The following is a 14,400-nucleotide window of genomic DNA, read 5'->3' as shown; positions in this document are numbered from 1 at the left end:
TAATGCAAAAAAAAAAAACTGATTCGATGTTTCCATCCAAGCTTGTGCAGTCTGTCATCGTTGTCGTCTTCGTCTTCATAACCATCATTGTCGACAATTTCGTTGACTTTTCCTTATTATCGTTTTCCGCATTTAATCGAAGACTTTCGTCTTTGCCTTTTCGTTTTGCCCTACACTCATTTTGTTATTATGTATTACCGTTATTGCTGTTATCCTTTGTTTCCCTGCCCTTCCGCTGCATCGATGTTATATCCGGATCCCGGATTGTTAACTGTACACAACCAGATGGAGCAACGGTGTTTGCTTATTTGTTTGCAGATACTTTCTGGTACGTTTGTTTTCCTCGTCTCTTGGATGCTCATCCCTTCTTTCACAGCCCCTTATGGCGTTTTGTTTTTGTTGCGAGCTGTTGTTGTTCTTCGTCATGTTTTTGAAGAATTCAATTTGTGAAGAGCACTTTTCTACGACAACAGACAACATCAGCGGCAGCAAAGCCAGCAACAGCAACAACGGCACAAAAGTTACAATATCGGCAAATAATGTTTTTATTGAGTCGTTGGCTGCTGCAGGCTGCTCTGAAAACTGGAATTTAATAAGGCAAGACATTAAATTCTTATTAAATAAAAAACCAAAATAAAACAATAACAACAGCTAATGCTAATACAAGTAAAGAGATTCTAGCGAAAACAAGTAAAAGCGTGCTAAGTTCGGTCAGGCCGAATCTTGGGAACCCAACACCATGGGTTCTGCTAAAAATTTAAACAAAATATATGTAGTTGAAGGGCATTATTTAATTCTACATACCAAACTTCTATCAAACGAGCAAAAATTAAAGGTTTTAGAAACCGAATAAGGATGATCAAGAGACCGGTTTACATGGGAGACGTGGGAGACCGGTTTACTTGGCACAGTTGTTGAAAGTCGTAACAGAACACTTTGTGCAAGATTTCATGCAATTCGGACAAAAATTCGACTTAGCCGACTTCCAGGGGCTAAAGAAGTCAAATCGGGAGATCGGTTTATATGCGAGCTATATCGGACACTGTTGTTGGAAGTCATAAAACACTACTTGCAAAATATCAGCCAAATTGGACAAAACTTGCGGCTTGTAAGGGATCAAGAAGTCAAATCGGGTTATCGGTTTATTTGGGACCTATATCAGGTTCCGATTCGGACCATACTTGGCACAGGTGTTGGAAGTCGTAACAGAACACAGAATGCAAAATTTCAAATCGGGAGAACAGTTTATATGGGAGCTATATTAGGTTATAGACAGATTTAGACCATACTTAGAACAGTTATTGGAAGACATATCGGAATAAAGTTTCACCCAAATCGGACAAAAATTGCGGCTTCCAGGGGCTCAAAAAGTCAAATCGGGAGATCGGTTTATACGGGAGCCATATCTAAATCTCAACCAAAATGGTTCATTTGCAATCCCAAACGACCTACATCAGTATAAAGTGTCCGTGCAAAATTTCAAGCGGCTAGATCGAATGGATCAATTCAGAACGTCCAGACGATCAAGAATATATATACAATACTTTATGGGTTCTTAGACAAATATTTCGAGGTGTTACAAACGAAATGACTAGTTTAGTATACCCCCATCCTATGGTGATGGGTATTAAAAGTTATTTTAAATCTTAAAAGCCCTATGCGAATGAAAATAAAAATCTCAGAATAACAGAAATTAAAATAACAATTTCAAAATTTAAATATGCAACTTGAAATGTAATCCAGACCATAAATTTTATTTTTTCGATACATAAATCACATTGCTGAAGTTATAAATGTACATCGAACTACTAATGATTTATTGCTTTGACCAAGGCTTGATAAATGATGCGATTGATGGTGATGTATGAAAAAAAAAATCATTTTCATTCACATTGGCCAAAACATTCCTAAAAACACATGTACGACTTTAATTTTTTAAACTTTATACTTTTAAAACTGCAATAAATGATGATTTGAAAAGGATTTTCACCCAATCATAAGGCGCATTGTATATCTAAATATAAACCGAGATGCCAAAGAGTTTTGTTGTGCAAATATGTAAAAAAAAAATATTTGATAAATGTGAGTGATATGGGCGAAAAGTGCAAATTATGTCATAGGCGCTCCAAAACAATATCGTTGCAAAATTTAAAGGATATCCGTCCAAATTTCAAGGGTATCGAGAATCAATCGGTAACCTTGTTTACCTACACTCATACAAAATTTCAAGCAAGACATTGTCAAATTGACAATGGTTCATAAAAATTATAATGTACCGATTTTCCACCGATTTGCACTAAATTTTTTATGGAATTTCAATACACATCCTCTGCTGAACTTCATTAACTTCAGTTCAGATTTGGGTATAACTGTCATTACAGATTTCAACCAGAAGTCAATACAGCCCAATAATTGAACTTCGACTTCTAACTTTATATAGGAACTATACCTAAAGTTGAACCGATTTTAATGAAATTTAGCAGGGGCTTAAATGTGGCTATTAAAACATTCCGCGCTAAATTTCGTCCAAATTGGTTTAAAATTGTAGTAACTACGAGCTTATAAATCGATCGAATTATATATATATATATACGAGTTATATTTAAATTTGAACCGGTTTTTGCCAAAATTCATTTGGCTTGTCTTTGGGCTTAAAAAAAGTGATATGTGATTGATTACAAATCGATCTGATCGCCATAACATTTCAAATTTTAAAATCGGTAAGATTGCGTTAATTAAAAGCGGCAATCTGAAATAAGATGCACTTTTGTCCACTCTAACATTTCATCGATTCTGATACCACCGTATATATTCTTCATCGTCGTAAAATTTTAACACGATTTGACGATGTCCATGTGTCTGAGCGTCTATCCGTCCATCTGACTGTGTGCCTGTGAGTTGTAATCGCGCTACAGGCTTTAAAAATTTATGCAAATGCACCAGGGGTAAACTTCTCATATATCAATGAGTGTTTTCCGATTCACTTTCATTCTTAGTGATAAGAGACCTTCTTTTTATAGCGGAGTCCGAACGGTGTGTCGCTTTGGAGTGAAGTTTAACATGGCATAGTTTCACACACGTTTCGCCACCATTAGAAGGGGAAACCCACTGTTTAAAATTTTTTATATCGTTCTCGCCAGCCCAGTCATTGAGGATCTTGCTAACTTCTGCACTACCGTGGCCTCCACTATATCATTCTTTACATCGAAACAGGGACCCATCTGGATCATATATGTTTTAGGTGCAGAGAAATTTCAGCAAAATCGGGCAATAAATCCATGTTTTATTGTATTAATGTCTTAATACGTGCCAATCTAGGCCGAAATTTTCCAAAAAAAAATTTTTGTCTAAAAAGTTCCATTCGCGGGATTCGAGCGAAACTTTTCGACTTCTTCTCCGCAGCCCTGGAACAAACACACGATTATTAAATAATCTTCTTCTTCTTATAAATAAAAATCAATTTTGTTTGCTTGTATTTTCCACATAGATTCAAAAACGGCCCACCCGAAACCCGCCAAATATATATATAGACCAATCACGACAATATGGGACTCAAATAAAAGGTATTTAACAGCGAAAAACGTATCCGATATCCAATTGTGGGACCAAGTATGGGGACCACCCAAGCCCCCAAAACACCTCTAAACGGACATATTTATGAACCATGGCAGTAGGGGCGTCAAAAAGGGTTTGATTGTAGAATACGAATCTGATATCCAAATGAGGGACCAAGATTTTAGGGGGCCGCCCCTCGACTAAAACATACCCCAAAGATGTCAAATTTATCGACCAATATGGGGTTCAAATAAAAGGTTTTTGAAGTAGAGCACGAATCTAATATCAACATTCGCGAACAAGTGTCTATGGGGCCACCCCACCCATAAAACAACCCCCAAATAGGATGTTTTTGCTGACTATTGCAATAGGGGGCTGAAATAAAAGATATTTTTAAAAAGGAAGAAGCAGCGGAGGGGGCCCGGTTCGGTTAGTTTCAGTATAAAGTCTACCATTCGTCTATATTATTCTGCCTTATTCGGTTTGGCATTAAAAGAATCATTTATGTACGTTGAATTGCTAATGGTTCACTTTGAAATTTCTCTTTGATCCTTTAACAATCAAATGCCTAACATTGAAATTTAATGTGTTGCCTTTAGATAATATTTAACAATTAATTAAATATTTAAAATTTAAAAATAGTAAAGCCTGTAAACTGGCATATGCACGCACACACATGTGTGCATGAAGTATCACAGTAAATGTTTTTCCATAACACAAAATAATACGTCTGTCAATAGAAAGTAACGTTTTACGCGCCTTTGTGCTGTTACTAGGAAACTCTCGAGTGTCTGTGTTTGTATTCCAGTGTGTGTATGTGTTCATGTGAAGTATATAGTCAAATATTTGTAAAGGATTTTGTTTGTTGATTGTTTACACAAATACACCTACACACAGAACAAGTCGCTATACATACTTTACATGCACAAGTACGCATGAATGTGATAGTGGTTTACGTGTACAAACGGCATCCATGTGAAGTTCACTAAGTTTGTGTGCGTGTGTCTGTGTGTGTGTGTTTGTACATCCTAGTCTGAAAACTTACCCATACACACATAGACGCCTATTTGAGTTATGGTGTTAGCTTTTTAATTATAAAATATTAAAATATAAACTCACACTTGAATAACCAAACATACCAACAAGGTGTGATTTTTGCATCGATTCATCAGCTTGGAGGACCCCGCTGCCATGGATGGCCTCTTGTCCTCGGTCTTTTCTAATAACCGCTCTCGAGGTTATAAAAAATTGATGGCCTGCATAACAGCGAAAATAACGACAATAACAGCAACGTTTCCACAACCCACAGCAGTAACAACTAAAGATTGCTTTGAAAACCAAATAACAATAAAACAATAACAACGCCCATATAGTGACAAATTAGCCTTTAAAATATTCAAATAAAATTGAATCTAATGAAACATTCATAAACTGTTTTGGCAGCCATGCTCAAAGCGCAAAGTGTTAAATGGTTTCTAGCGTTTAAGTTATTACGCGAAAATGTCAGGCAGGTAGGTAAGTAAACCAACAAACAATACCGACGGCTATTGAACTGTGAGCAGCAAGAAAATTTTCCTCATTATCCACAAATGAGATTAAAGTCTGGGCTCGAAATTAATGTGCAGCAAGAAACTTTAAGATATTGAATTAAAATAAGGAAGATGTTAACACAAAGTCGGGGTTTTCATTAGAAAACTTTGTAAAGTAGGGGACGACCTGGACTGTCAAAATTCCGCTGAAACCAAGAATGCTGCATACATAGAGCAGCTGCAGCCAGTAGCGAATACCCAGACGAAGGTTAGGACAGAAGCAGGCAGAAACGTCTGCTATTTCGCAGAAAAATAAAGAAATATAACGATTTGAATGTGAGCGAATCCAGATGTTCAGGTGTCAGACTGAAGTCCGAAAATTCTACCGAACATTTACATCGGTATGGTCCCCTTCCTTCTGCAGAGATAGAAAAACTGGTAAAAGATACAGAAATACGCCTTGAATATGTTGACAACAACAAAGACAGCGCATCGTTAGCGGTGAGCCGTCTGAAGAACAACAAGACAGCAGGCACCAATGGGTTGCCAGCAGAACTATTCAAGACCGGAGAAGATGAGACACATGCACAACCTCGTCTGCGCAATCCGCCTAAAATAATAATTGGAATTAGGACTATATGCTCATTACTGGTGAATAAGTATCCTTCCCATCGAATCAACATTTTTAAGAGCGTTCTGTGTGAGAGGTTAAAATCTTAAGTCAACGAGAAAGTTAAATCCTATCAATGTAGCATTAGACATGGTAAATACCCATAGACCAGATATTCACACTACCCCAAATTCTGGAAAAACCCTTACACTTAGCAAATGGAGTAGGAAATCGTAAATTTGGAACATGGTTGGTCTGACAAATTTTGAATTTTGTGCAAAAATCATTCTATTTGGGATCTTATAGTACCAAAATGAACTATTTGGCCACAAAAGCTACTATTTGGTTTTAGTGCCTCTTCGGCTTCAGACGTGTAAAACATAGTATTTTTACGCAACGGATTAAACTATTACATTCAAATGTTTTTTAACCCGGAATCCTTTAACGGTAAAAAGACATACTTCTGTAAGATTGAGTTTTATAAGACCTGTTTGAAAACGGGTTAAAAATTTCTACACGCAAAAAAATAAAACGTTTGGGATTTTTGTACTACAAACAAAATACTTTCATCACGAAGTTTTTCTTTTATTGGAACCGAGTAACGTTTCGCTTCAACAAATCAAACGTTAGCCATAAACGTAGCATTATTGAACGTAACTATTTTTTTTTTTTACTGTATGACCTTCCTTACAGCTTCGCCGATTTAGGGTCTTAGGCCCATAAAAGCTACATTTATTTTCCCATTTTGCTGAAATTTGAGACAGTGGGTTGTCTTAGACCCTTCCGCATCTTTCATTAATTTGGCCCTGATCGGTTCAGATTTGGATATAGCTGCCACATAGATCGATCTCTCGATTTAAGGTATTGGGCCCATAAAAGGCGCATTTATTGTCCGATTTTGCCGAAATTTGGGACAGTGAGTTGTGTTAGGATCTTCGAAAATTTTCTGCTACTTTGCCCAAAATCGATCCAGATTTGATATATCTGCCATATAGATCGATATCTCGATTTAAAGTCTTGGCCCCATAAAAAACATACTTATAATCCAATTTCACTGAAATTTGACACAGTGACTTATGTTAGGTTTTTCGACGTCCGTATCGTATATGGCTCAGATCGGTTAATTTTTAGATATAGCTACTAAAAAGACTAATATATTGTTATACACAATTGAACAATGACTTGTACTTATTAGTATTTGGTCCAAATCGGAACATATATCGATATAACTGCTATGGGACATAAGGTATGCAATTTTCACCGGATTTTGATGAAAGGTGGTTAACATATATACCCGATGTGTTTGGTATCCAAAGTTCGACCCGTCCGAACTTATCGCCTTTTTACTTGTTATACCCTACACCACCACTGTGATACAGGGTATTATAGATTTGTGAATTTGTTTGCAACGCTAAGAAGGAGAAGAGCTAGACCAATTGATAAGTATACCGATCGACTCAGAATCACTTTCTGATTTGTTTAAGCCATGTCCGTCCGTACGTCTGTGAGTCCATGTGTAGGAGTTTTTTTCTCTTTTTTATTTAAGTTACAAAATTAAAATCAGTTCTTTTTTTTTTCATTCACAACGTTACAATAAGCACACAAAATTTATTTGATAATAATCACAAAAAGATATATATATTAATTAAGTTCGCTAATCTTAGCTTATGTAGATATATATCATTTATTTGTACAGCAAGGCAGTTATATAGGCGATTAGAGCTAAAACCAGACTGTTGTTTCAATCATTTGCATTTCAAGGCAAAGTCAGTGCATATGCACTTAAATTTTAGTGTTATACTGCTACCTGCATTTAAGTATATAAACAAAATGTTTCATACAGAACCCTAGCTAAAAGTTCAGTGAACATATGAAAGCCGCCACAGCAACGAAAAAGAAACAAATCATAAGTGTTTGGCAGACAATAACTGGCCATGGATAGCAACAAATAGACTAGCATAATAGACATATAACAAAAAGAACATCAGCAAAGCAACAGAGAATTCTTAGGTCCTCATGTACCATCGGACATTAAGGTGGTTCTTATTGTTAGAATCATTAGATTAAATATTACAGACAAAATAGATGATTAATATAAAATGATAAATTTGTAAATACATAAATGAAACAATAAAAAGATATATCAAAAAAATAAAATAAAAAAAATAGAGTAAAAATACATAAATTTCCAACATTCCCCCGCACAAAGAACAACTGTTCTTTACAAAGTTAAATAAGGGGTTTGAGGTGTTTTATTCGGTTTTTCTCGAGATCACCGTGCTATGCCTCGACTCACAGCAACTCATTTTTGTTAATTTGTAGTTACTTGAAAATTATCTTTAATAGGAAGAAGTGCGATTTTTGAAACTGGTCTCTTGTATGTTTTTCCATTTGAGAAAACTGAAACAACACGTACTCGACCATCTGAACCCGGATGTACTTCAGAAATGCGAGCCAAGGGCCACTGGCCAGGGGGTAAACGCTCATCAAACACTAGAACCAGGTCTCCAACTTCAAGATTGTTTTGTGGTTTAAGCCATTTTGGTCGCGATTGAAGACGGTTCACAAACTCACTAACCCAACGCTTCCAGAACTGTTGTTTTAGTCTTTCAACCACTTTCCATCGAGTGAGACGGTCAATTGAGCAATCAAGGAGGTTTTCGTCTGGGATTGATAAGATAGGCTCACCCACAATGAAATGTGCTGGTGTTAGAGCGGTGCAATCATTGGGATCAGGAGATAATGGGCACAAGGGTCGTGAATTCAGGCATCCTTCAATTTGGGCTAGCAGAGTTGTGAGCTCTTCAAAGGTTAAAATACGGTTCTCCATGGTTCTTCTTAAGTGGTGTTTGGTTGACTTCACCCCTGCTTCCCATAACCCGCCAAAATTGGGGGAGGCTGGTGGTATGAAGTGCCATTTCGTTCCATTGTTTGCCAGTATTTCATAGAGCTCTTCTGGAACCGAATCACGACTTCTCCGCTGCAGAATCTTTAACTCTTTATTTGCCCCAATGAAATTTGTACCACAATCAGAGTACAAGTCCGTACACACTCCACGGCGAGAGGTGAATCTTCGAAAAGCAGCTATAAATGAATCCGTAGACAAACTTGTAACTGCTTCCAGATGCAGAGCTTTCGTTACCATGCAAATGAAGAGACATATGTAACCCTTCGTCGTGACAGAATTGCGAGCGGTTGACTGTTTTATAGTGATTGGTCCCGCATAGTCTACTCCACTATGTTTGAATGGGCGTGTTGGCTGCAGGCGAACGGTTGGAAGGTCACCCATTATTTGCTCAGCTGTTTTTGCTTTATACCTGAAGCACGTTACACATTTCCTTTGCACCTGTTTAGCTATATTACGGGCCGATATAATCCAAAATTTCCGCGTTGCATATGCCTGCATCTGAGTAAGTCCGCCATGAAGCGTCTTCACATGAGCATCTGAAAGAATCAAGCGAGAAAGAGGATTGTGTTTGGATAATAAGATAGGATGCTTATATTCATAGTTAAACTTAGCTTTCTGTAATCGACCTCCAACCCTGAGAATTCCATTTTCGTCAATAAATGGACACAGCTTTGCAATTCCGCTGGCCTTCGATAACTCATATCCCTTCTGCAGGCAAGTAAGTTCATCATCAAAATCCACACGTTGAGACAAAAATATTAATAGATTCAGTGCACCATCTAATTCTTTCGTTTTAAGATAACCAAACATTCGATGTTGTGTTGCTGTTTTAATGTTATGGTAGAATCTTAATATAACTGCAGTGATTCGCACCAGTCGTGTCAATGAAGCGAATTTACTGAGCAATTCAGGATAATCAGGTGTTGTCACGAGATTGATAACAATTTTTTGTTTCCGTTTTTCTAGATCAGTTTCGTACGAGCTAGTAGGTTGTGGAGGCCATTCAGATTGAGAAAGAAGTAGCCATTCAGGCCCGGACCACCACAGTTCGTGGTTCACCAATTCTGTAGCTGGGATGCCTCGAGAAGCACAATCGGCAGGGTTATCGTGCGATGATACATAAAACCACTCAGAAATATTGGTATATCGCTGAATATCGGCCACCCGATTGCCAACGAAGACATTCCATTTCGCTGATTCGCCCCTTATCCAACATAGGGCTGTAATGCTGTCAGTCCAGTAAAATATTTTACTAATTTCGCGATCCAGCTGATTCTTAATTTTGTGCCAAAAGATTAGCTCCACACAACTCCAACTTGGGTATCGACAAAACTTTTAAGGGGGCGACTTTAGTCTTCGACTGCAAAAGATGTACGGTAGGCTTCTCATTACATAGAACTTTTGCATAGACAGCAGCAGCAAAAGCAGTCTGTGAAGCATCACAGAAGCCGTGTAGCTCAATTCTGCTATATTTGAAGCATCCAATCCAGCGCGGAATCCTAATGCGCTCTAAATTTATCAATTCGGCGATGTATTTAGTCCAATAAGTTTGAATAGCAAAAGGAACCCTGTCCTTCCAATCAATACCTTCCAACCAAAGTTTCTGAAAGGTGGCCTTAGCGTTAATAGTAACTGGCGCCAACCAGCCTAAAGGATCATAGAGTTTCGAAGCGTCTGATAGAAGGCTGCTCTTTGTAACTTCATCTTGACTTTGGAAGTTGACCTTGAATGTAAAAGAGTCGCCTCTGATGTCCCAGGCTAGTCCTAGAGCCTTGACTAAATTCTGCTCTTCAAAAGCGATCAAATCCACCTTCTCTCTGAATTCGTCGGGTATATGTTCCATAAGCTCGGTTGAGTTTGAGGTCCACTTTCTCAAATTGAAACCACCCGAAGCCAATAATTTTACCAATCTTTCCTGAAGACTCTTTGCCTCGCCTATAGTGTCAGCACCAGAAATGACATCATCTACGTAAGTATCCGTCTTCACAATGTCACACGCCTCGGGATATGTGTGATATTCGTCCTTAGCCAGTTGATGTAATACTCTAATTGAGAGATAGGGAGCAGGGCTGGTACCGTATGTCACGGTCTGTAGTTCATAAATATTTATGGACGAGTCTGCCCCACGCCACAAAATTTGTTGGTAAGGTTGATGGCGATCTATTACCTTGATCTGTCGAAACATTTTTTCCAAATCAGAACGGAAACCGATTTTATATCGCCTCCAACGAGTTATAATCGTAGGTAAGTCATTTTGAAGGGCAGGCCCAGAACACAACTCATCATTAAGTGAGGAATATGGTGGCCTCTTGCTGCTTCCGTCAAATACAACACGAAGTTTGGTGGTGGAACTGCTCTCCCTTAAAACACCGTGATGTGGCAGAAAGTAACCGTGTTGTCGGAGAGCCTGGGGATAAATTCCAATGTTTCTCATGTGCCCTAAAGACTCATATTCTGCCATGAAACTCCTGTATTGCAGAGCCAAACCGTTGTCTCGATCGAAGCGGTCTTCCATACTTTTCAGTCTTTTAAGTGCAAGAAAATCAGTATGACTGAACTTAGGAGCCTCCTTCCCATATAACTCAGACTTAAAAGGTAGCGCCACCGTATATCTACCGTCCTTTCCACGACTGTAAGTTCTCCTGAAGTATTCTTCACACAAATTATCCTCTTGCGTAGATGCTCTCTTTTCCACCAATTCTTCTTGCTCCCAAAATGCCTTCAGCAAACTATCCAGAGAACACATGTTCACATTCACATCAAAGGAAAACCCTGGGGAAGCTGTTGGACCAGAAACAACCCAACCAAAATGAGAAAGCTGAAGAAATATACCCTTTTTAAATTTCCTCTGCTGTGGGAGTAAGATGTCGCCATATAGGTCACCACCGATCAATAAATCAATTTTATCATTACCATAAAATTGAGGATCGGCTAAGTGATAGCCTTCCAAATCTGGCAACTGACATCGACCAATAGGACCTGGATGATAAGATGTCAGTGATGGCATCACAAATGCATTGCTCTCAAGTCTGAACCCTTTCTCATATGAAGAAATGAGACAAAAGTTGACATAGCTCCGAACAACGATGGACTCCCCTCCTATTCCATTAATACGAACATGGGTACTACTCCTCCTGAGTCCTAAAAGCTGGGCCGCACTCTCCGTGATTAAAGTAGCCTGGGCACCCTGATCCAAAATCGCTCGTAGAGTAAAATCCCCGAAATGGGTCTGAACTATGACACGCACCGTGGCAAGCAGTACATTTGGCATGACAATCGAATTCAATACGGACAAGTGGCAGTTAAGGTCTGGGGTGGCTGACTCGACAACATCAGCAATATCAGCTGATGCAGCAGAAGTGGAAGCAGACGAAGAACTCGCCAACTGCCTGTCATTGGAGAACTCATTGTGCACTATCGTGTGGTGAGGCAGTTGGCAAATGTGACAACGAGTATGTAAACGACAATCCTTAGAAAAATGGCCAACATTCAAACAATTCCTACAAATATTCTTGGAAAAAATTAAGTCGCGCTTAGCCGTGGAGGACTGAGCAGCAAATTGGAAACACTTATACAAAAGATGTCTTTTCCCACAGCAAGGACAGTTGTCATCATGACTTGATACCAAATGAACCCTCCGTGTCTGCAAAGGCCTGAAAGAGTTATTAAAAGGTTTCACAGTGGGCCTAACCATAGACAGATCATGGTCGTTAACAGACTCCAACGTACGGAACGTGGTTTCCAAAAATAAAAATAGCTCCTCAAGCTTAGGTATCTCCGTCGATGCCTTCAATGACCGTTCCCACTCCTTACAGGTCTGAATATCCAGTTTAGAAACAGTTATATGGATGAGAATAGGACCCCAATTCCCACAATCTATCTGCAATGTAGTAAAAAGAGCAATACACGTCCTAGTCGAATCAAGAATATTCTTTATGCTATCACATGAACCATCAGATTTCCTAATATCAAATAGCTTCCGGAAAATCGTATCAGAAATCTTCCTTTTATTATGATATCTTCTAGTAAGAGCTGACCAAGCCAGCTGGTAACTTGTATCAGAAGCAGGATAGTCGTTCACAATGGACAATGGTGTATCTTTGCACGAACCCTTTAGATAATAATACTTCTGAACATCAGACAGACCCTGGTTGTTGTGTACCACTGAAACAAACATATCTCTATAGGATATCCAATCCAAATAATTTCCAGAAAAAACCGGGATATCTATCTTGGGAAGGCGAACATCATTCAAAGAACTATCACCTCTATGGGACGAAGCATGAAACGTACTAGAATGTAGGGTAGGCGAAATAGTGGCATTAAATTCAACCATAGCATCCAGCAATTTACCTTTGGCTATCATAAAATCATGACAAAAAGCAAAATAAACATCCTCAGACAAATATGGAACATCACTTGTCGAAATTGAACTGTCGCGAATATAATCGTATATCCTCTCATGGTTGCTTTCGAACAATCTATTTATTTCCTCAATCTTATCCAAAACGGTCTGCGATATTCCACGGGTTCTAGAAATAGTGGGCAGTTTCTCATATTCATCCATAAAACGAGACAACCTCGTAATTAGTAGACGTTGGTCCTCTATAGCTCGGTCAAGATCCGGCATTGTGTCACAAAGTAATCAATTAGTTGCTTGTCTCTTAATTAAATTTAATTTACTTCTTGCCTTTTTATCTTTTTATATAAAGTTATATGTTTCTTCTTTTCATATAGGAAATATGTCTTTAACTTTCCCGGGTTTCGGCACCAAATTTAATGTAGGAGTTTTTTTCTCTTTTTTATTTAAGTTACAAAATTAAAATCAGTTCTTTTTTTTTCATTCACAACGTTACAATAAGCACACAAAATTTATTTGATAATAATCACAAAAAGATATATATATTAATTAAGTTCGCTAATCTTAGCTTATGTAGATATATATCATTTATTTGTACAGCAAGGCAGTTATATAGGCGATTAGAGCTAAAACCAGACTGTTGTTTCAATCATTTGCATTTCAAGGCAAAGTCAGTGCATATGCACTTAAATTTTAGTGTTATACTGCTACCTGCATTTAAGTATATAAACAAAATGTTTCATACAGAACCCTAGCTAAAAGTTCAGTGAACATATGAAAGCCGCCACAGCAACGAAAAAGAAACAAATCATAAGTGTTTGGCAGACAATAACTGGCCATGGATAGCAACAAATAGACTAGCATAATAGACATATAACAAAAAGAACATCAGCAAAGCAACAGAGAATTCTTAGGTCCTCATGTACCATCGGACATTAAGGTGGTTCTTATTGTTAGAATCATTAGATTAAATATTACAGACAAAATAGATGATTAATATAAAATGATAAATTTGTAAATACATAAATGAAACAATAAAAAGATATATCAAAAAAATAAAATAAAAAAAATAGAGTAAAAATACATAAATTTCCAACACCATGTATTCTTGTAATCAAATTGCAGGTCGTATTTGTAATTCAATCATCACGAAATTTTGCACATATCTCGTTTTTGGCCCAAGGACAAACGCTATGATTTTGATAATAATCGGTTCAGATTTAGATATAGCTCCCATATATATGTATCGCCCGATTTGCACTTAAATGCCCCTAGTAGCTACAATTTTCAACTGATCTGCACAAAATTAGACATGGACTGTTGCGTTACTGATTTTAACATATCTGCAAATTTTCATCTTAATCGGTTCAGATTTAGATATAGCTCCCATATATATGTATCGCCCGATGTGCAATTAAATTACCGTAGTAGCTAAAAT

General features: G+C 37.8%; 1 protein-coding gene across 1 annotated transcript; it reads right to left on the bottom strand.

The window, feature by feature from the left end:
* Positions 1–267: 267 nt before the first annotated feature.
* Positions 268–13,232, bottom strand: LOC131995236 (uncharacterized). Its single transcript, XM_059363551.1, has 4 exons — positions 9,978–13,232; positions 8,383–9,877; positions 8,111–8,310; positions 268–582 (listed from the first exon to the last, which is right to left on the bottom strand). Exons 1-4 carry the CDS (start codon positions 13,230–13,232, stop codon positions 268–270), a joined length of 5,265 nt encoding a protein of 1,754 aa, XP_059219534.1.
* Between the last annotated feature and the right edge of the window lie 1,168 nt (positions 13,233–14,400).

This window comes from Stomoxys calcitrans, chromosome 2, assembly GCF_963082655.1.
Source record: "Stomoxys calcitrans chromosome 2, idStoCalc2.1, whole genome shotgun sequence".
In the NCBI taxonomy this organism is placed as follows: Eukaryota; Metazoa; Arthropoda; class Insecta; order Diptera; family Muscidae; genus Stomoxys; species Stomoxys calcitrans.
Note: the sequence above shows the minus strand (reverse complement) of the source record. Positions and strands in the feature narration are given on the sequence as shown.

Excerpts from the sequence above, each read along its gene's own strand:
- LOC131995236 (XM_059363551.1), bottom strand. The coding sequence starts at position 13,232 with ATGCCGGATCTTGACCGAGCTATAGAGGACCAACGTCTACTAATTACG. Across the intron at positions 8,311-8,382 it reads ACCAGCACATTTCATTGTGG|TGGTTGAAAGACTAAAACAA; the intron begins GTGAGCCTATCT and ends CTCGATGGAAAG. Across the intron at positions 583-8,110 it reads ATCCGGGTTCAGATGGTCGA|TTTTCAGAGCAGCCTGCAGC; the intron begins GTACGTGTTGTT and ends ATTAAATTCCAG.